Source organism: Paramisgurnus dabryanus, chromosome 23 (assembly GCF_030506205.2).
Source record: "Paramisgurnus dabryanus chromosome 23, PD_genome_1.1, whole genome shotgun sequence".
NCBI classification, from domain to species: Eukaryota; Metazoa; Chordata; class Actinopteri; order Cypriniformes; family Cobitidae; genus Paramisgurnus; species Paramisgurnus dabryanus.
Window position 1 is genome coordinate 9410314 of NC_133359.1, and position 23686 is coordinate 9433999.

At 38.8% G+C, this 23686-nt stretch overlaps 1 protein-coding gene across 4 annotated transcripts in view; it reads left to right on the forward strand.

Moving 5' to 3' along the window:
* wasla (WASP like actin nucleation promoting factor a) overlaps positions 1 to 23686 on the forward strand; it is a 79477-nt gene that overhangs the window by 54624 nt on the left and 1167 nt on the right. For 2 of the 4 annotated variants that reach the window (XM_065292044.2, XM_065292041.2), the window contains exons 2-11: positions 3598 to 3732; positions 3859 to 3945; positions 4103 to 4199; positions 7113 to 7136; positions 15193 to 15373; positions 19213 to 19255; positions 20042 to 20195; positions 22325 to 22342; positions 22818 to 23320; positions 23415 to 23520. In XM_065292044.2, the coding sequence (XP_065148116.1) occupies positions 3598 to 3732; positions 3859 to 3945; positions 4103 to 4199; positions 7113 to 7136; positions 15193 to 15373; positions 19213 to 19255; positions 20042 to 20195; positions 22325 to 22342; positions 22818 to 23320; positions 23415 to 23520 (1348 nt within the window). The remainder of the gene's footprint in view (positions 1 to 3597; positions 3733 to 3858; positions 3946 to 4102; positions 4200 to 7112; positions 7137 to 15192; positions 15374 to 19212; positions 19256 to 20041; positions 20196 to 22324; positions 22343 to 22817; positions 23321 to 23414; positions 23521 to 23686) is intronic. The other 2 variants (XM_065292043.2, XM_065292042.2) reach the window with 2 other exon arrangements.

Sequence of the window (23686 nt, forward strand, 5' to 3'; positions counted from 1 at the left end):
GCAGGTGACACGTTGCATGTGTGACAATATGTTCTCGTAAAATGCTGTTTGCAATGAGACTTAAGGTTATATATTTTTCATCAATATGTGCGTTTCCTACGATTCAAACCGACAACCGTTGTGTTGCTAACCTTAAAATGGCTCAAATTTGGCTTATTTGTGTAGCTAATGCTGCTATCTGTGTTCAATTCACAAAAATGGCTTTGTTTCCTATCGGACCTACTTAAGTTTCCTGTCCATGACTAGGTTGAAGAGAAGATTGTCCGTACGCAAGCAGCGCAGCCAAGAGACCGGGCCATAAAGTGGGCTTTCACAGGGAATGACTAAATATGAGGCACGTTGTTTTGGGGCCAAGATCCAGCAGTCATGGGTTCATTCATCACTGTGTCACGAACCAGCACCGAAAACTGAGGGCTGGGGTGGATGGAGTCCAGTTCACACAACACAGAGAGAGCGAGAGAGAGTAGGAAAAAGATTGAAAAAAGAGAGACATTGGGGGGTGCGTGATCAGCAGTCTTTGAGGACAGGAAGTGAACTGATCTGCCTCCTTTCCATGGAGATTTGAGCTTTAATGAATAGGACTGCTGAGCCAGTACTGATCCGGGATCGGGTTTCCAAGCAAGCTGACATAAATGTACTGATCTTTATGAATATAGGGAAACATGTCTTACATGCATATATATGTGTTCTTGGCAGACGCTTGTAGATGGGAATGCGATTTGGATGCGGTTAACGCTGCAAAGACTGGCAAATGTCCACCCTTCTCACCCTTGGATTTCTCTGCGATTTAGTGTAATGAATTCAGGTTGATCGATCAAAACATAGGTTTACGTATCAGTTTCAGTGTCTTGGGAAATATGAATGGATGTGAAAAAGGAATAGATGTGTGTCTGAGATGGAAACTCTGTTTGTTTTTTGAATTTTAAGGGTGCAGGTGTCTTAAATATTTGGATTGTACATTTGGCAATAAAGATGCATTTCTGAGCACGAGGAATTAGTTTATCATCACAAGAAATTAAAGTCATCTTGATTCATTGATGCTGGATTTACCAATGTGTCAGAATTGGATTGAATAGATTTCATAACCAACATTATCAAGTAATAAAGCCCCCTATCTGATAATTATGTTACTTGCATTTATTAACATATAAATATCTCTATTTTTAATGTTGACATAATATATGTGTTAGTATGTCAATTATAAATGTCAGATTATCAAGTAATCTATGATTTTTAATAATCAATTATTCTGTAAACTATTTCATTCAAGTGCACCTATTTCATTCCTTAAAAGCAATGTTATTTTGTGTATTTGGTAGTATACAATGTTTTTGCGTGGTTTATTTTCCACATACCGTACATTTTTGTAGCTCCAGATTTCACTCTCTTCCTGAAACGCACTGATTTGAAAAGCGCTGTGTCCCTGATTGGCCAGCTAATCTGTACATTGTGATTGGCCTGAATACTTCTGACGTCAGCAGGAAATGTGACGCTCCTTACCATGTTTGAAAGATTCACTCACCATCCTATGCTAACATAAGTTAATTTACAGCCTGTGAGTCCAAAGCGGGAGCAATAATGATAATGCCGGTTTTGTCTACATCAACAATCCCAGGAAGTAAACTGTTGCCTACAATCCGTGTGTTTGTTGTCAACCAAGAAAAGAGATTTACTTTGGAGACGATAACTTGCGTTGTATCTTTTGTTTGAGCTCTATTAAACAAAAATCTTAAAGCTCAGTAGAGCGGGTTTGATCAGATACTTTGAACTATATTCAAACATTTTAGCATTTTTTTTGTTGAATAATTTGAGATGGTGGTGGCATGAATCAGAAATGCTGTTTTGCAACAACTTAAAGCTGTCGTCGAGGACAAGAAAACAACAATTGTGTTTCTCGTTTTCGTATAATTGCTCGGCGTAAGTGTCTGTGATGCTTCTTCATGGAAAATATGTCATCTTCTGAACTCTTGGCTGTCCTGGGTGTGACAGTATTGCCAAGACGCTGGCCTATTTTTCCCTTTGGTAACCCACGTCCTGAAAAATGCTGTTTGCAGTGTTTCATTTGCTCATGTGCATGGAACGCAGACACACTGGCTGAATGAGTCCCTGTAGATAGGAAATAAAATGCCCCATCCTTGTGTGTATGTGTGTGTGTGTGTGTTTGTGTGTGTGTGTTTCTCAGTTGTGTCTATAGTTAAAATTACAGCAGTGTTTTATATGCAATGCAGCGGGCACTGTATACCTAAGGCCATCCTACTGTATTCATTCACAGATTTTTTTATTTGTAAAGTTTGTGCATTGACTGAATTTGCAGTTAGGCCAAAATTCACCCTGCAGATTATGAGAAGAATACATGCATATGCTAATGTTTGAGGCTTAAAATATGTTTAACTTGGTCCTAAGTGTGTCTGTTTTACCCATTTTTGTCAGGAAAATTTTAGGATTGAATAACGTGGGATGGAATTTTCAGGGCCACATTTTTTCTGTTTTTCCATCACTTATTTCAGAAAATAGCAGCCTTCAAAAGCCAGTGCTATCTGAAGTCTTTTAAGGTTTTTCACACTATATGTGACCCTGTTTGTGAAATCCAGGTTAAAGTCTCATAATCTAATTATGAGATTAGCAGCATCAAAGTTTGATCAAACTGTCAATATTAGAGGGACACTCCACTTTTTTTTAAAAAAAAAATAGGCTCATTTTTCAGCTCCCCTAGAGTTAAACATTTGATTTTTACCGTTTTGGAATCCATTCAGCCGATCTTTGGGTCTGGCGTTACCACTTTTTGCATAGCTTAGCAAAATCCATTGAATCTGATTAGACCATTAGCATCACCCTAAAAAAATAACCAAAGAATTTCAATATTTTTCCTATTTAAAACTTGACTCTTCTGTAGTGACATCGTGTACTACGACCGACAGAAAATTATAGGTTGTGATTTTCTAGGCAGATATGGCTAGGAACTATACTCTCATTCTGGCGTTATAATCAAGGACTTTGCTGCCGTAACATGACTGCAGGAGGCACAATGATATTACGCACTGCCCGAAAATAGTCCCATGCCTTGAAAGCTAATAAGGGGACCATTTTCGGCTGCCCCGTAATATCATTGCAAAATATCGAAACTCTTTGGTTATTTTTGTGCGTAATGCTAATGGTCTAATCAGATTCAATGGTTTGTGCTAAGCTATGCTAAAAGTGGTACCGCCAGACCCGGAGATCAGTTGAATGAATCCCAAAACGGTAAAAATCAAATGTTTAACTCAAGGGGAGCTGGAAAATGAGCAATTTTCAAAAAAAGTGGAATGTTCAAGTTTATTTTCCCAAAATGTACTTTACATTATGTGTAGGTATATATGATTTTATGTAGACAACAGTAAATCACAAAAAATGACTTCAGCTGGGTTTTCACAGGCAGGGTGCTTTGATAGGTCAACTGTATATTTAACATGACATCAGTTTTACTTGCAGTTTACAGCTGGATTAGTATACTTGACTTTTAAAATCTGACCACATTATATAAATACCAGGTTTTGCACACTTATGAAGCCATATCTGTACCCATCCTATAGTGAAGTTGTGATTTGTTTATCTTTACAGACAATGTGCTCAGCAGTGGTCCAGGTGTACGGAGCAGACAGAAGTTCATCTTGGGTGAAGAGGTGCTGCGGCGTGGCGTGTTTGGTGAAAGATAACCCACAGAGGTCTTATTTTATCCGCGTATTTGATATCAAGGTGAGCTCCGACATGGTCGGTTGTCAGTAAGGGTTTAAGTCTTTCTCGCATAATTTCACATACTTGGGGCCAATAAAATGTTGTAAAGTAATTTCTTAAAGTGTCGTCTTTCACTTATTTTTGCAGGATGGGAAGACTAGGTTTGAGCAGGAGCTCTATAATAACTTTGCGATTAATAACTCGAGATCATACTTCATTACCTTTGCAGGAGACGTAAGCCTTTTATTTTTATATTTCATGTTATTGACCATGAAACCGGAGATCAGTTGCATGTTACATTTTGTCACTGATGTTATTTTCGTAATCCCGCTGTCAGTTTTAGTGAGAATATGATCTGGCTTTGTCGATCATACGGTGTGTTTTTCTTTAGTCTTGTCAGATGGGCCTCAACTTTGCCAGTGAAGAGGAAGCCAAGCGATTTCGGAGCGCACTCAACGAACTGCTCAACAGACGACAGAGGAAAACTGGTAAATGTGTTTTTATTCCCAATCTTTCTCTTAAAAGGACTGTTCACCTGAAGATGAAAAATAGACATGTAATAAAAAATTAGTTTTAAAAGGCCATATCATGAAAATCAAATTTTTTCCATGTTTAAGTGCTATAATTGGGTGCCCAGTGCTTCTATCAACCTAGAAAATGTGAAAACGTCAACCCAGTAACTTAGTTTTGGTAAACCATTCTCCGTAAGTATGTGAAAAAATAGGTCATTGAAATGTGGCTCCACTTGTGATGTCAGAAGGGGATAATAACGCCCCTTAATCTGCACTATCCAACCACGGCACTGCCATTTTAGTGCAGAGATCAGCTCATTTGCATTTTAAAGGACACACCAAAAATGGCACATTTTTGCGAACACCTAAAAAGTGCCAATTTTATAATAAATTATCTATATGATATTTTGAGCTAAAACTTCACATATGCACTCTGGGCACATCAAAGATTTATTTGACATCTTAAAAAAGTGTTACTATGCAAATCTAGAAGAAAGGTAAAAACAGGTTTGGGATGACACATGCATAAATATAAGATAACATTTTCATTTTTAGGTGAACAACCTCCTTAACACTCAACATGCTTAACATTTTATAGTTATCAAAGGGATGCTTTCCATTTATGCCTCCCAGAAATCGACTCTTTCTGTCATATCTGAATCTTCCATTAACCAGCTCATTTATGATTTTTCGATAATCTGTTTCCTCTTGCCATTTTCACTTTTACAAACCTCTCTTTCCTCTTGTACCTCTCTGTGTACAGTCGTAATCCGTTATAGTGGTGTAGTCATAGCAAGTGTGCAAGTATTTTCTGTCTGTACGCTGTGTCGTAAAATCTCCATAGTAGGCCTTTCCTCCTCGCTCCTCACTTGCAAACGCAGCAGTCTCTCTCTCTTTTCATTTACTGGCTGGGATCCAGTACTTCCTGTTCTGTTTTGCATGCTTTGAAGTTTAGACTTCTGTCTGCACTAACTGGTTTTTAAAGAGGCCCTGGGCCTTTATACATCTAGGTTATGTCTAGTCTGCCCTCTCCTTGTGTCTGGTTTCGTTTGGTATAATGAAAAGCAAACATGTTTAGTAGCTTTTGGTTCACTTGTTGTGTCTAGTTCTCCTAGTGAATAACTGTTTATGACCTAATCTTCATTTACATTTATATTTACATGTATGCCTATTTAAAACAAACCTACAGTGCATTCGTTGTTTGTATTTGTTCAGTAGCTACGGGTGCGAATGCAATGCTCTACTGATTCAAATTAAGCCGAAAAAGTTTAAGGCAACATGCTAGTCGATTTTGAAATTGTAGTGCTTTGCCAAATGTGTGGGTATTACTTTTCAAAAGCATCAGTCCCTTCAGAAAAACACGATTTATGTGATAGCATGATTTAACGCATAATCAGCCAAAGTCCACATATTTATGCCAAACTCTCGCATTTTTTTAGAATACGCCGCACTTTCGCAGCATAAATTGAAGATTTCTGTGTGCAAAATATGCAGGGCTTGCATGATTTCATAATCTCCACATTTTCGTTGCAAAAATCACATATCTTAGCAGAAAGTTGAAAAATGTTGCATTTACTTCACACAAGCGCAGCCATGTCCCCTGTTGTCATGGGAACGTTATGAAGTGACATGTTTATGACGTGAACATCATCCTGCAAGTTCCCGGAGTTCCCACAAGCTCCCGCAGTTTTTGCAAGTTCCCGGAGTTCCCGCAAGCTCCCGCAGTTTTTGCAAGCTCCCGCAGTTTTTGCAAGTTCCCGCAAGCTCCCGCAGTTTTTGCAAGTTCCCGCAAGCTCCCGCAGTTTTTGCAAGTTCCCGCAAGCTCCCGCAGTTTTTGCAAGTTCCCGCAAGCTCCCGCAGTTTTTGCAAGTTCCCGCAAGCTCCCGCAGTTTTTGCAAGTTCCCGCAAGCTCCCGCAGTTTTTGCAAGTTCCCGCAAGCTCCCGCAGTTTTTGCAAGTTCCCGCAAGCTCCCGCAGTTTTTGCAAGTTCCCGCAAGCTCCCGCAGTTTTTGCAAGTTCCCGCAAGCTCCCGCAGTTTTTGCAAGTTCCCGCAAGCTCCCGCAGTTTTTGCAAGTTCCCGCAAGCTCCCGCAGTTTTTGCAAGTTCCCGCAAGCTCCCGCAGTTTTTGCAAGTTCCCGCAAGCTCCCGCAGTTTTTGCAAGTTCCCGCAAGCTCCCGCAGTTTTTGCAAGTTCCCGCAAGCTCCCGCAGTTTTTGCAAGTTCCCGCAAGCTCCCGCAGTTTTTGCAAGCTCCCGCAAGCTCCCGCAGTTTTTGCAAGCTCCCGCAAGCTCCCGCAGTTTTTGCAAGCTCCCGCAAGCTCCCGCAGTTTTTGCAAGCTCCCGCAGTTTTTGCAAGCTCCCGCAGTTTTTGCAAGCTCCCGCAAGCTCCCGCAGTTTTTGCAAGCTCCCGCAGTTTTTGCAAGCTCCCGCAGTTTTTGCAAGCTCCCGCAAGCTCCCGCAGTTTTTGCAAGCTCCCGCAGTTTTTGCAAGCTCCCGCAGTTTTTGCAAGCTCCCGCAGTTTTTGCATTTTATGTCCCTTTTCGCCATCCACTTTCATTATATTAAAAAAAAAAATTTGTTTACGTTTTTCACTTCACCTTTTGTGTGCCACAGACGAAAACGTAGCACATTTTTGACAACACGAGGGTGGATAATGGCGAAAGGCTTTCCCTTAATTTAATTTGTAGATCTTACGTCATTAAATAAAGGGTGCAGAAGCTCAGGGCCTCTCTGTTTGGCATCTTTTACTTTAACCTTTCCAAAACTAACATCATAAATGCTTCCCCTCTCCTCCAGTTCACTTCCTGCTGACTCTCTTCCTCCCTGTTACTGACCTCGCTAGTCGTTTAATTTGGCCTCCACGTTTTAACAATGTTAATTTTGTTTTTACAGAGAAAAGGCGTGACCCACTGAATGGTATGTGTGCTGGTACTTGCATTCAAATTTCTAATGTTGTCATTGCTAATCGTTTTATATTTGGTGTTATTTTTACCCCCAATTGGAGTGAAATTCAATACGGATAAAACAAAAAACATGAAGGCACGTGAATGTGCTGGCATATGTACGCATATGAGTCGTGTGTGACCTACATAAGAGCAGCGTTCAGCTCTTTTATAGGAAGCCTGGGGTTAATCGGTGCACTATAAGGCCATATGTATGCCACATGTGTCATTTCATGCGACTGCTTGGTCATATCTCTATCCTATTTAATCACAAGAGACCGTGTTTCTTTTCTTAGTTTAAAGATTTTCTCATGGGCGTTTATCAGAGTATGTGGTGTTGGTGCGGCAACACTTGAAGAAATTATTTTAGTTTGTTGTTATTACCATGCTGAAATAGTAGCGTTGCAGTTGTGCCGCTAATTTTAGAGCTTATGATCATTTCTGCCTGTGTCATTTTTCCTATTAACATAGATCTTAAAAGTACTGAATTAGTTGAAGTAACTGCTTGTTGACCGATTAAACAGTATGTGGACATATTATATCAACCATTTGTGTGTTTGTCGAACTATGATGTACTAACAATAACTGCAAACATATTTACTCCAGTGTTGTTAAACAAGTACAATCTAACCGCATATAATTCATGTCCTGGTACCTATGTCAAGTGTGATTTGTGCTTTTGCGTCCAATAACACAATGCAGACCGCTAGTAGGCAGTGTCCGCAGGCATGTTACTGGTGTAACCTGCAGTGTCAAGGCAAAAGCCGTCGTATATAAGAGGCATTTGTTGTCTACGTTGTTGGAGAAGCGCATCAGCTTTGATGGAGTACTAAGACCGACTGAAAATTAAATGTTAATTTTCTAGGCCGATATGGTTAGGAACTATACTCTCATTCCGGCGTAATAATAAAGGACTTTGCTGCCGTAACATGGCTGCAGCAGGCGTAGTGATATTACGCAGTGCCTGAAAATTGTCCCGTGCTATTGAAAGTTACCAAGGGGACTATTTTTGGGTTAAAAATCTAATGTTTAACTCTAGGGGCAAAGTTGTAAGGTTTGTTTGTAAAAAAACTAATATAACCAAGTCCTGGATTAATTAAACCCTGTCTGGGAAACCACCCTTTTATTTATTCACTTCTTGAATTTAGTTGTCCTTGTGGTCTCATGCGATAGAAAGGGTCAATCTGATGCATACTGAGAAAGTAGACCATCCAGGTCGTTCTAACATACTGTTTATTTATTTTTTTATTTTTTTGCGTACTTCCTCATACTGATTTTCGGGAGGGTGCATTAATAGACTTTTTGTCACTCCCGTGATCTGTAGAAATGAGTTTCTCTTCATTCTAGGGTGTAGGGCTGTCACTTTTTATTCGATATTCGAATATGCATTCGAACATGACGTGAAATATCCGTATTCGAACTATAAATAAACCATCCGGTTTTTTAAATGCCATATGTAGCACATTTTTTACAGTAACACCTCCTAATAGGAAGGAGGCTGAGAGTGAGACCGACGACTGCAACTGTGCGCAAGAGAGGGAATCAAATTGGACTAAAATGAACCTCATGTGCATGTCAATTCTATCGAATTATAGTTTGTATAAAATGACATATTGTTTATAGTGTTAAATATTATAGCAGAATAAAAAGCTTGTGTTAATACGTTCGCATTATGAAATTAGCATGTATGAAGATAATTTCATCATTTTTACAACGCAATGTAAACTTTATACTAAACAACAACAGCATTTTTCTTGTAAACGGATTTTAAATGATCATGTGCTGACTGTCACGCATCACATAGACGACAGAGTCAAGTGAGATCTGCTTAAAGCGGTAAGTTTAATTTCATCTCAAGTATCAAAGGGTTTGTGCTCTCTATCATTGAAAACGGGCAAGCAAACAGCACGCGCAGGGTTAATGTACTTGTGAATGACGGCTCACAAACGCGCGGGATAGGCTTTATGTGTGCTTGTTGTCAATGACAGTTCTGGTCACAAACACGCTCAAGCGCGACTGCGAGATATGTGTGCTTGTCAATGATGGGCATTAAATCCGTGGAATTCCGCGGAGTTTTCTGCCGAAATCTGCGGGCGCGAAATCCGTTTGCGTCTGCCTATATACTCCTGCTGCTGTTTAAGTTGTCACGTTATTGTTTGTAACTGTTCTGAATCATTTTTATATATATATATATATATATATAAGTTTGTTATTCATAAGTTGTTAACCTGCTGTTTCAAACATTAGGTAAAAAAGTAATCCAGACAACCCTGTGTATGACTGTCACTGTTAATAATTTTGTGATTGAATCTCCATTACGGTGGGTTTTTGATGCGCGTGGGGGGGGCGGCGCCTAGATATTCGAATATATTCGGATACATTGCATGATATTCGAAATCCGTTCGAATTTGATTTTTCTCAAAAGTGACAGCCCTACTAGGGTGTTGATACTCCTTAAAGGTGCTCTAAGCGAATTGAAGCATTTTAGACCATAAAACATTTTTTGTTACATACCGGAAACATCTCCTCACTATCTGCTTGCTGCCTGTCCGCTGATCAAACTGTAAAAAAACGCGATCTCTGTAGACAGCCCAGGCTTCACAAACGGCAATATCAACAAATGGCCAAACCTAGCTTCAGAAAACAAAACAAAGTATTCCAGCCAATAAACGACAAGAAGGATTTGGGGGTGGGGGTTGGGCACGTTCATGAAAGCACGGAAGGGAGGGGGAGGGGGAGGAGTTAGCTACGCTCTGTCTGTTTGAAAACAGTTCAAACATCAACAGGAAGTGACGTCGCACATTATTCGCTTAGAGCGCCTTTAAAGAAATTGAGCTGACCTTGCAAGCAAACAAAAGCAGACTTAAAGAGTCTTATTACTTGAAAAAATATTTGTATTTAAAAAATGCTGTGTAATTTGTTTTGCTCTCAAATACAATATATTTGATTGCGTTAAAAAGACATAATTCACACTTATCTTTAAAGCGATAGTTTACCGAAAAATGAAAATGATTTCCAAACCTGTATAAATTTCTTTGTTTTGCAGAATATTTTTAACCAATCAGATCTGGGGCACCATTGACTTCTACAGTAAGAAAAAATTATACTATGAAAGTGAATGGTGCCCCAGATCTGTTTTGTTATTTCAATTTTTTTTTTAAATATCTTAATTTGTGTTCAGCAGAACAAAGACATTTATACAGGTTTGGAACAACAATGGTGAATAAATGAGGACATAATTTTCATTTTAGGGTGAACTATTCCTTTAATATAGAATTGAAGTATTTCTTCATATCATTAATTTGACATTACCTTTAAAGGTACATTAGTTTCAAGTTTATTGGTCACATACACAACCAAACACGACATGCAGTGAAATCACAATTTTACAATAAAAATAGTTATAGACTAGAAAATGGGACTACATGCTCCCAGAAAGTTTTAGGTGTCTACTTATTTTAAACACCTCATTTAATTTATCAGCTTGTTAGAGAGACGTGTTAACCATTCTGGAAGGAGGCTGATGAGTTAAATCAGGTGTTTTAAGTAAGGAGACATCTAAAACTTTCTGTGTGGACCAGGATGGTGAAGCACTGCGTTATACTATTTCAAGACTGAAATGTTATTTAATATTCAGACCCATTACTTGAACATGAAGATGATAACTCAACATATTTGTCCTACATTTGTTATGGCAGCTCTGGAGGCGTGTTCTTGTTTTTTCCTTTTTGCAATCTGTTCATATTACAAATTCATAGCTGTTGTTACGACCATATTGTGCCCCTGCCTAACAAATGCTATGAATAATTAAATAAAACGAAAGCAGATTTATGTAATGAGTCCGGTAAAAATCCTGTATTTTTGTGTTGTAGTCCACCTGAAATAAAGCCATGTTATCTGTGCTAGCACATCTTGTACCTGTACACTTCCTCATTGTGTAACGTCAGGAGATTGACTGGCAGCAGATGTGTCAAACCGTGTAATATAAATGTGTTTTCAGTTTAGTGATGCGAAGAAATCAACAAAAATCAATTAAACTGATTGAAGAACAGAGAAACACGCACTTGTTATAAATAACCTGGTGTTTTTGGTGGCTATAGACCTGTAATGCTTACGGCACATTTCAAAGATTAAACCGGATTAACGGTGACTTGCGTAATATTCTGTTCTCCGTTCATAATTTTGTTTTGGGATTTGTTTGACTAGATTAGTTTGGTTTGGTAGACTGCCAGGTTATCAAAACCTATATTAAGCCTCAGGAGACTGCGACCGCACTTGATGCGTCTCACCAGTTGGAGACTCGCTGTTTGAAGAAGTTAACTAGCTGGCCTCCAGTTTCATGCCTCGATGCCGGAACGCAAACATGATGTTTTGCACGACCTTTCTTTCCGCCCCATCTGAGGACGTTATGTCGAAGCCAGATGGTAGCCTGGTGCCCCTGCGATGCTTGATGTTGTCGAAAGATGGACTTAACGCATCTTTCCATCGACCTGGTGTTAATACACTTTGGAAATGCCGTAAAAACAGACCCTCCATCTCTGCAAAGGACGTCCATTCAGAAGAAGCTCTGGGTTATGTCCGTAGAGATCGGATGATGGTCTTAGCCTTCAGTCAAGGTAGGCGTATGAGGAGATCAGCTTTAAAAGGAGTTGAGACCTCTGAGGCTTTGCAATTGTAGTTGAGACCACAAAAACTTGGGACGTTGAATGCAAATGCCTTGTGAGGTTCTTTCATGGGTATTGGGTCATTAATGTCCAAAAATTGATATAAGTTATGATTAGATATGTTAAAAAGAAATAAAGCTAGTGTTTGTTTACTTATAAATTTGTATACTCTATATACAAAATGAAACTGTCTGACAATCTGAAAGTGACTACTAGCTAATGCTCGTAGTTTTGGGGAAAGTTTGGACACAAAGCCTGTTGTTCCTACAGCATTCCCGCTATGAAAGCGGCTTTATATTCCATGTTTATCTATGATGAGAATCATTATGACATTGTATGCGTCATAATTTAAAGAGTATTTCCTCTGCGTCTGTTTTGCTAACTGCTGTATCTATTTAAGGGGTCATGTTTGTTGTATGTAAATAAATAATATGAAATATTATTAAAACATCACATTTGCTATGGACCATGCATTGTTGGTTCTAATTGAATAAAAAATGTTAAGTAAATTTTTTTCCAAACAAGCTTTACAGTAAATATTTCCAAGGATGGATGGACAGACAAACTCTCTAAGCAACCAAAATTGCTGTAATGAACTGTGTGTGTTTGTGTATGACGTCAACCAGTGTAGCGCAAGCCTAGGGTTCGGTTCGGTGGGAAAAAAATGTAATATTCGGCCGAATCTGGGATTCGGTGCATCCCTATGTATATTTTTTGACGGGGTTTGGGTTCGTCCGAATCTTAGATTTTTTTCCACCGAACCCTAGGCTTGCGCTACACTGGTCGACATCACGCGGCCGTTGATTACACACATCGGGTGCTGACGTGGAGATAAGCATTTTTTTTCGGTGAGCCTTTCGACTCGCATTCCGTGAACGCACCTGGAAAAAACTAGCGCATCACACCGCATCGCTTTCATTATGCATAGGCTTATGGTAATTGTCAAAATAGTTTTTCCCACTTGTCATCCTGGCATAATGTTGCCTATCCTATTTTTACAGTTAAAATCAAATATATATACATTTTTAGGTTTTTTTAAGGCATGTCATGCATTCTGACTTAGTGATGTGGACGAGACCGCCTATGCTGAGTCCAAGTCAAGACGAGTCTTTAAAGGGTAGAGACCGAGTCCGTTGGTTTTCAAATACAGTTGAGTCTGAGTCGAGACCGAGCCTTTGAAGAAGCAAGTGTAAGTCGAGACCAAGACCATATAAACATGTCAGTTTTCATATTCATGATTTAATATCACCCCAGTTAATAATCAACAGTTAGGAGTACAGACTAAGCTACATTGGGAATTGTTTAGAGGAGCAGTCTTAACATCTTAATATGCTTTTAATATCATTAAAAAAATGTCTACCACATGCATCATCTTCTGCCTATTTTTCTAGAGATAAATAAATGGCTCTGATGGCAGTATCTTTGCATTGCACCATGGGATGTCATTTTCAAATAATGCCCGTCAACATTGCATTTTATTATTATTATTGTAATGTGTTGTGTGTTTTTTTTATATTAACATTAAAAAATGCGTTGGTCTCGAGGACTCGTTCTGAAATTACGAGTCCTTCTCCTCCCACTGTGGTCCGAGACCGAGTCAAGACCGAGTCTTTGAAGGAACAAGTTCGAGAAAGCAGAAATCAGAAAACTAGATCACTATTCTGACTTATTAACTCTTAAAAGAGTTTAAGAGTTGGATTCCTCATAATAAACCTAGGCAAGTGTCAAAAAAAGCAGTTGTAGTTTCTTGTTGTTTATATAGCAGTATAGTTGTCCGTGTGTGTTTGTTGAAATGGGGCAGTCCAAACCGGGTCAGGAGTCACATATGGAAAGTAAAACTTCATCAAATGTCTTGTGTTTTGTTTGTAATCGGTGCGTTAAGTGTATATGATGTAAGTAACGCGAATCGTAAGTTATCCAGAGATAGTGGGATAATGTTTTGTTTGTGTACACCTTTAGGTAGTCGGGTTTAATGCTACTCAATAGTAGGGGTGTAACAATACATCGATATAGGTTGATGCATCGATTAAATTTCTGATTATACGATATATCGATGCCACACATAAATATCAATATAAGATACCTTTATTTTGACACACTCTGCATCCTCATCCTTATTCCTTGACGTAACGTCATCTACGCATTTTCTTCCAAATTGCGCATTTTTGTTTATTTTATTGTGCTTGTGTCAGCAAGTGAATGCAATGCAGCAACATCGAAAATACAGAGAAAGATGCAGAAGACGTGTGACTGCTATCGAAAGCAAATCATGGGTTTAAAAAAAATTTTTTTTTAAGATTGCACAAACAGATTACCATCATAAGCTTGATTTAATGTGAAATGTTTCCCTCATTATTTATTTTTCTTCATTTAAAAAGATGTATTTTTCTTTTGTTTCTTGTTGTAAATGTCCAAATTGGAACAGAGATTGTGCCTTTTTAAGTGAATTTAATTAAACATGAATGCAACCAAAATATATAAAATGAACGAGCTATTAACAAATTAACTGCTTAACTAGACACGTAATATTAAACTATCGATAATTAAATCGAATTGTAATTGGATCTAAAAAAACGTTTAATGCAACGGCAAATAGCCCATTGCTGGCAGAAATAACCTAAACCGTACCGTATCGCAATGAACGCTCCGATTTACACCCCTACCCTAGGTACTCAAGATTAACGCAAGATAAGTAAAAACACTGTGTGTTATAGACTCTTTTATCGGACACACATGCGTTGATGCGATACGCGTCTGGTCCGAACTTTACTTTCGATTTCAGCTTTTTTAATGGTCTGACTAGTTGCTAAATTGAACAAATACCTCGTCAAAAATAACAAATGTTTTGGTTTCCTAGGTAATCTACGTGTTGTTTTGTTTTGCTTGTTATATAAGTAAACTAAGTTTAAAGTACTTTGTTGTTATTTATTCTTAGCAAAGTTTACCGGAAGCTATGTGTTGACCATGAAAGCTGCTTGTTTATGTTGTTACTGCTGAAACTGAACTTTAAAACTTTGCTAAAACAACAAAGCTGGTGGTGGCCTTAGACTTTTGCACAATACTTTTAGTAAAAAAATGCACATTTGAAGCAGACATTCAGACCTCAGTGTATTATGACCACACCATCCTCATTTGCATTGTGAATTGCATTAAAATATGTGTGGGATTCATTCATTGTGGCTTGTAAAGATGAACTGTGCGAGACCGCTGCCCCCGCAGCTCTTACGTATGGAGAAAATCAGCTGTTGTTGCAACACAAACTCTCAGAGCTCAGCCAGCATGGACTCCTGTCATTCTCACAGAGATATGTTTACAACAGGTTTGGGTTTTTCAAGCCGTAGCTGATAACTGTTGTCATGTGCACAGGACCCGCTTTACCGATGGCGACGGTGGACATCAAGAATCCGGAGATAAACAACATGCGCTTCCACAACAATTCCCACATGAATAATATGGTGCACAGTGGCCTTAACAAGAAGGAAAAGAAGGTCAAAGGGAAGAGGAAGAAACTGACAAAGGCTGACATTGGGACACCGAGCAACTTTCAGTGAGTATTTTAAAGGAATAATATTAGTCAATATGAAGGTGGGCTTCCTGTGTTGACAGGAAGTGACATCAGTATTACATATGCAAGTACTGATTTTTTTTTGTGTGTTTGATAATCGTCAACTCGGTTGGATGTATTTTTTGCTTTAAACGCTGGCGTGTATTATGTACTGATATGTTACTTTGATTCTTTTGGCAGATGCTTTTATTTAAAGTGACTTGCATTGCGTTGCATTTACATTTATCTATTTTATGCATTCACTTGGAATTGAACTCATTATCTTGACATAATCTTACATACTTTTTGAAGTATAGCCATGCAGTATAATATAATTTATACAGCAAAGTATCAGGGAACTTTTACAATTGTGATTTCTAGTGGCCGGTTGGACAAATCTGGTCTTCGAAGTCAGTCTTTCAAGGTTTAGCTTTTAAGACTAGTGATAGACATTTTGTATCGGTGCATCCCTACTAAAATGGTTGTGCCGATACCGATATTTACTTACTTAGAATGACATCTACCGATACCAAAAGATACCAAGAGTTGTGCTTTTACTCGTTTCAAATTAAGATGTCACGAAATCATATAATTGCAGCGTGTATAATAAAGCAATAAACCCCAAGAAGCAGTGGGTTACCAGTGCATTTTATAACAGCTAAGGGGCGTTGTTAGGCACGACCCCCTTAGCTGTTATAAAAATGCACTGTAACCCCAATGCTTCGAGGGGGTTTATTGCGTTTATAAAACGGTTACTTCATATGCATAACGTTAGAGGGATTTTATAAAATAAAACACAAATAAGTTGTAATTACATTAGTACAAATATTACTCTTCCGCCAAACAAAGTAGTTCCTCAGAATCAAGTGTGACTGAAACAGAGCGCAGTTCCCAACCAACACAGACACAGCAAAGACACAATGAAAATATGATTTAAGACTGTGGTGTTTATTTTATAAATCACCATTCATCTAATTTATACATTAACATTTATATTGTGCAACTGTTGAAGTGATGATCAAATATGTTTGGAAGCATGCTGAACTCTTTCCCCGTCAGCGTTTTTTTTTTTTTTAAGTTGCCACCCAGTTTTAGTTTAATGCCTTGCAGAAAAATTATCTTCTTTAAATAAGCATTAAATATCAAATGAAAGAACAGACCATCTGCTTTCAAACAAAAACAAACAAAAAAACGTTTCATCCTACCTTCATTTGTTCTCTTATCACCTCTCAAATTTTGTAGCTAAAAGCGGAGATAATTCCATTTTTGTGAAGATCTTGTGTAAGAGATCAGATTCAAAGCCTTCAAAACTTCCACGCTGTGTTTTCAGTGTTGAGTGAATGCGTCAGTGTTTAAGTTGGGTAAGATCGCCACCCAGTGGATAATAGCGGACGTATGAACTTCAGTTATAAACTCCCCAGACAACGTTTTCTCTTTATCGACGAGATGACTCAACAATATTTATTGACATTTATCTGGATATCGCCATTAATTGTGCAATTGTAGACAAATTAAAAATATGATTAAAGACACTGTTGTTTATTTTCATAAATCAGTACGCAGCAACAGTGGCGCAGTGATACTTATGTAATGTGGTCTGAACCGTGAGGTTACTGGTGTATTTTATCACGGCTTAGAACGCGTTTCAACCAATCAGAATGAAGAACCAGAACTGCCCGTTTTATAAAATATAATTCATCTTTTTTAACATTCGACTGATGTGTGATAATGGTAAAAAAAACTTTTATTTGCCGATACCGATTATAGGCTGATATATCTGTGCACCCCTAATTTTTTTTAGGTCTGTTACATATAAAGGTAAATTGGTCTCATTTTAATCGAAAAGAGACTGATTAACCAACTAGTCAGTCCTTCCAGAAAAAGTATTTTTGTGAGTATTGCGGACAAAAATCCTTGATCTTGCGGCACGTTTTCTTAAAAAATGCGATGGAATATGCGGGATAGTTATGCAATTTTATGCAGCTTTTACAGCTTTTCAATGATGTTCATGTCACATAATCGTGTCACTTAATAACGTTCCCATGGCAACAGGGGACATGGCTGCGCTTTGTGAAGTAAATACAAATTTTTTCAAATTTCTGCTAAGATATATGTGACTTTTTGCTACAAAAATGCAGGGAATACGCAAGCCCCGCATATTTTGTGAGCAGAAATCTGCAATTTATGCGGCGAAAGTGCTGCGTATTTGAAAAAATGTGGCCCCCCGCATAAATATGCGCACTTTGGCTGATTATGCGTTGAATCGTGCGATCGCATAATCACGTTTTTCTGGAGGGACTGACTAGTTGTTAGTTAGGGTTACTCTAGTTTTAAGACAAAAATAAATATTCTGTCATCATTTACTCGCCCTCAAGTTGTTATAAACATGGTTTTAAGATTTCTAGAGTAAATAAATTTTTAAACATCTTTTCTAGTCTTCCTTTATTTCAGTGGTTCTCAACTCCAGTCCTCGGGACCCACTGCTCTGCACATTTTGGATGTCTCTCATATCTGACACACTCAGTTCAGGGGGACGTTCAATCTCACACCGCAACGTTTTGCTACGGTTTCCGGGTTGAACGACATGTTTCCTGGAAACGGTGTGCAACGGAATGCAACAGGTTTTAGAAGCGTTTTCTCTTGTTTGGTGGGTGTGTCAGAAATGTCGGCCCAATCAGCGGCAAGATGTATAAAACCACACGGTAGTAAAGAGACAGATCGCTCAATGGGTTCAAGTTGGAATGTTGTCTTTCATTCTGGACGGCAAGGTCAGTGATTGTAACATCGAGGGTATTTTACAGTATTAAACACACATTTATAACGATTTCATCAGGCTTTAGAAACATTTAAAAAAGAACACAAAAAAAATAAAAAATCTTGCGTCATCACAACAGGGTGTTCAATGCATCGCCGTTTCTGTTTAATAAACGTTGTGCAACGTTTTGTCGCGGCTGAACGCAGCCCAGTTCATGAAATCTATCATAATGAGATGATGATCTGAATCAGGTGCGTTAAATAAGGGAGTCATGCACAATATGCAGAGCAGTGGGTCCCGAGGACTGGAGTTGAGAACCACTGCTTTATTTCATTATACTTCATTTTCCCCATGAATATAGCCTTAGAAGCTGGTATGGCGTTTAAAAGAAAAGAAAGAACGAACTTAGCGGCTATGTTTATGCAACTAAAGGTCTAAATAAGTGATGGGAATGTATACAATTCTAAAAAGTCATGGGACTTTTTATTGCAACTATTTATTTATTTATTTATTTATTTTTTCAGAAAAACTGTGGAAGAATTAATAAGCTAGATACAATTTTTTGTGAGAGGAATCACTTTAAAATAATTGAGAACATTTTTGAACAACTCAAAGGGATAGATCAAAGGAAAATGCAAATTCTGTCATTAATTACTCAACCTCAAGTTGTTACAAACCTGTAAAAATGTATTTGGTTTTTTCGAACACAGAAGAAGATATTTGTAATCAAGCAGGAAACAGGAGCACTATTGACTTCCATAGTAGGAAAAATGCTATGGAAGTCAATAATGCTTAAAAACTGTTTGGTGACACATTGCCTAAAATGTCTTTATTTACTTGCCCTTAAGTTGTATAAATGTCTTTGTTCTGCTAAACACAAATTAAGATATTTTAAAGAATGTTTGTTACAAATCAGATCTGGGGCACCATTGACTTCCATAATAATACTATTGAAGTGAATGGCACTGCAGATCTATTTAATTATTAACATTTTTCAGTAGTAATATTTTCTAAAAATGAATAGTAGACTCTTTTCTATTATTGCTTGTGGTTTTGTATTGACCTGAGCTTTCTCGTGTGTTCACAGGCACATCGGTCATGTAGGCTGGGATCCGAACACAGGCTTCGATGTGAGTACAATGACTCGCTCTGTCTCACACACACTCACAGACTCATACAAACACTGACATGCATTTTGAAGAATCTCTCATAGGAAAACAATGCTGACCTGTTTGGACATGGTATGATTAAATAATCTAGTCTTGTGTTTATGCAGACTCTCGCCCACCACACGATCCAGATTCAGCATTTTTACACGGCATTTGTTTGCGTATAAAAGGGGAATTTTTCAAATTTGTCAAATAAACGCGTTCCTTCCGACTGTGTTATTAACTCTCTCTTTAATTTTAATGACGGAAATTGGAAATTGCGCATCGGACAAGCTGCTTTGTGCCAGGAACAATAAACAATCATTGGGGCGATGGAAAAAATATGCTAATGCTCTCAAGAGCCCCTCTGCGTTTCAAGTGTTGCATTATGCACCCTGTTGGAAATGTTACGCATGACATAATGGATAGTTTTATCAAGGCCATGTGTGTTTGCCGTTAACAGTTACGCCACAAGATGGCAGGATTTCACAGGGTTTGAGAACAGCTTTGGGAAAATTTGAATATTGCATTGCAATTCCTCAGTTTGTTGAGGAATAATATTATAATAATTATATACGAAAATGTAATTTTGTAAAGGTGGAGAAACGAAAAATAAAACAATCGTACATTGAACCCAAACAATGCTTTTTAATATTTTGCTACCTTGCAAGCACCACTACTTTTTTCATAAATCAATACCATCAATTTAATGTCCAATATTAGTGATTATGAAGAAGGTCTCGTTTCTTTGAATTTGTATGGTTGCAGTTGAATAACTTGGACCCCGAACTGAAGAACCTGTTTGATATGTGTGGCATCTCAGAGGCACAACTCAAAGACAAAGAGACGTCTAAGGTCATCTATGACTTCATTGAGAAGAAAGGAGGTGTAGAGGCCGTAAAGAACGAGCTGAGGAGACAAGGTGAGACTGATCTTTTACTAAACACATTTGATCATTTGGGCGTTTAAATGTCTGGGGTCTGTCTACCAACCCTAAACTATCAAAAAGTTGTAGGCATGAATTAAAGGGGCAATAAGTAGGAATTTAAGTGTTTTATTAATCAAAATCAATGTCTTTATTCATAAATATGTCCTCGTTGGTGTCAAATGACCTCTGCAAGTGATCTGACTTTTCTTTGTTAGCTTAGAATTTCTTCTCTTTACTTACATTGAACGGGTAAGTCCAAGGAGGCATCCATATCGTTCCGCCGTATTTATAAACTAAAAAAGCAGAGAGGGACAAAAAGCACTAGCTTACCAACGCGTTTCCACAACGCATTTTCATTCAGAACACGTGAACCAGCTGCAACGGAAAAGGAGATCAGTGATTACATAACGGCTACTGTAGTTGCAACATGCATTTGGAAAGGGGAGGAGCTAGAAAGCACTGTTCATTTGAATGCAAAATACAATTCCACCACTAGATGGGGGTAGATCCTAGTTATTGCCCCTTTAACAAGAGAGGTTCCTAAAATCCAACATAATTTTACCAGGAGTAACAGGACAAGTTTTGAGCATCAGGTGACGGTCACAACTTATATTTAAAGTAAAGGGCTAATTATAGCCGCGACGGCAAGTTTTACCCACAAACGAAGGGGAAACAGCAACTTTTTGTGTATGTTTTGAGATAACCAGCAGTGATGAAGTAAATAAACAGCGACTAATGTTGCAGTTTGAGTTAAATCACTCCTCAACTTGGTCCGTCTTTGTTCTCACCTTCACAAACGGAAAAACCTATGACGCAGTTTTTTTTACATGACGGGAGGGGTTCTGGTGGACTAATCACAGCGCATGCGGTCTGCGTAGAACTGACGCGCTGTTAATAATTTTTGCGAGGTGCACTTCAGGCTACGCAGAGGGTATGGATAACCTACGGCATAGACCTTGCGCACGACTATAAATTGGACTTAAAGTGTTTAATTTTTACACAGGATTCAACATAAAGGACTGCCCGGTGGCCCGGTGCAAGCGTGAGAGACGTTCGGGCCAGTAAAAAGTATTGTCGCCAGTGCTACACCCTCAGTCACTAAAATATATTTTCATAAATGTATATTATTTAACATCTTGGAAGCAGAGATTTAATAGGGTAAAACATGACGAAAGAAACAATGCAATATTTTGCACAATTTGCTGTCAGTTTACAGGTAAAGCAGAAAAGTTGGGAGCCTTTTTTTGTTGGAACATGTCTGTTGTATATGTATACAATTATATTGGACTTTTGAATTATTATTTTTTTAAATATGCGACGCTGACATACTGTTACAGCAATCAGTCAAGTTGGGTTGTTTACCAAATTTTCCTGGGTTTCTTAAAGGTGACATAGAATGATTGAACGGAGTATTTATCCTTGTTCTGTGATGTGACATGTAGACAAAATGTTTTTGTTTGGGTCTGTAATGCCTTAGAAGCTTCCTAAAAACCTCTCTCAGATAGCTCTATTAGGGTGAGGGATTTTAAACAAGTGGTTTTGCACCTATTTGGCTCCCCCTACTGGCTTAACTTGCAATCTCATTACTGATTGGCTGACTTTGCTGCCACTCAAAAAATGTAGCCAATTATTTTAAAGTGGAGGGGCAGTGAGATGCCTGTGATGTCATAAGCATCAGTTTTTCAGATTGGGCCGTTTTCTGGCTGACATTTCTAAAAGAGGAGTTTCTATGAGACTGAGATGTTTAGCATGTCTAGCACTTTTTGTATGTTTGTGAATGTGGGTACACTACCATTATTCAATAAAGACAAGGTAAAAATGAAGTGACAAAGTCCTTTATGTTGAGCCCTGAGTTATATTAAGCTGTGGTTCTTTCCAGTAAGATGTATTCTGGGTGGAAGATTTGAAAATAAAACATCATCTTGTCTTGCTATACAACAATGAATAAAAAGTTTGATTTTATAACTTGACACTTTGATGTCTGCTGCCAGTGCCAACTATATGATTTAATATCCTTACATAAGAAATCATGTATCAGATACACATTCAAATATTTAAGAGGCTTTTACAAGAAGATATATCACCTTTGTTTAATTTGATCTTTATATGTGATTTGTCTTCAGAGCCTCCAAGATGGTGTGGTAGGTTGTGTGTGTTTCTGAGTGAACATGGACTTACACTTGCATGTATTAGTCTGAAGTTATTCTGGGTTGCTTAAACTGCTTAAAATGCTTGGATGTGAAACCGAATGCCCGGTGAATTTAATCTGACTTTGTTTAGGTGAGCGTGCATGAGCTTAGTAGACTTGAATTATTTGACATTTTTTATTATTATTTTTAAGCTTTTAGAGAAGTAAATCGACTAAATATTGAAAAATGAGGGGAAAAATAACTTATTTGATCTTTATAATTAAATTTTTGGTTAAGAAAGTGTGGGACCATTACATGATGACAGATGCATAATGTTGGCGTGAAGTGGGTTTGCTGTGCCAAAACGTTTGCCCTCTAGTGGTGATGTTTGCTTCATTTTAAAGGCCCCATGATATTAACTTTTATATAAAAGTTAGTCTGTTCTTTGCTTTTACACTTACAACTCTCCGATTTTCTTTCCCGACAGCACCACCACCTCCGCCGTCCCGGGGTGGTCCACCTCCACCACCCCCTCCTCACACTCCTGGACCCCCACCTCCACCACTCCCAATCCGAGGTGGACGAGGAGCCCCACCACCCCCTCCGCCTTCAAGGGCACCCACATCCGCTCCTCCTCCACCTCCTCCTTCCCGGCCGAGCATCGGAGCACCTCCACCACCACCACCCAGCAGAGGCCATCCACCTCCCCCTCCGCCCGCTCCTGCCTCCATGCCGCCGCCTCCACCACCGCCACCTTCCTCCGGAGGAGGCGCCCCTCCTCCACCTCCTCCACCACCACCTGGACCCCCACCACCTCCTGAAATCGACAGTGATCCAGTGCCCTCACCTATGGGTGGCAAGTCGGCTCTTCTCGACCAGATCAGAGAGGGCACTCAGCTTAAAAAGGTGGAGCAAAACAACAGGCCAGTGTCGTCAACAGGACGCGACGCACTGCTCGACCAGATCCGAAAGGGCATCCCGCTCAAAACGGTAGGGACCTCAACCTTAATAAAGAGATTTTTGTGTATATCAGACTATACTATAAGCTTGGATATATCGTCATCATTTATTTTTGGATGTGCAGGTATCAGATAATGACTCAGGACCACCCACCCCTGCACAGTCAGCGGGGATTGTCGGAGCTCTGATGGAGGTCATGCAAAAGAGGAGCAAAGCCATCCACTCCTCAGGTAAGTGCCTGCTTCACACTGGATAAGGATTAGTCACTGCCTGCCACTAGTAGGACCTAAATCGGTTACCGCCTCCTCTGATGACGGTTTTATCCAAAGTGACATTTGTGGGGAATTTTGGTTGGACTTTAAAGTTTTGGCACCTACAGTGTACTCACCTAACTAA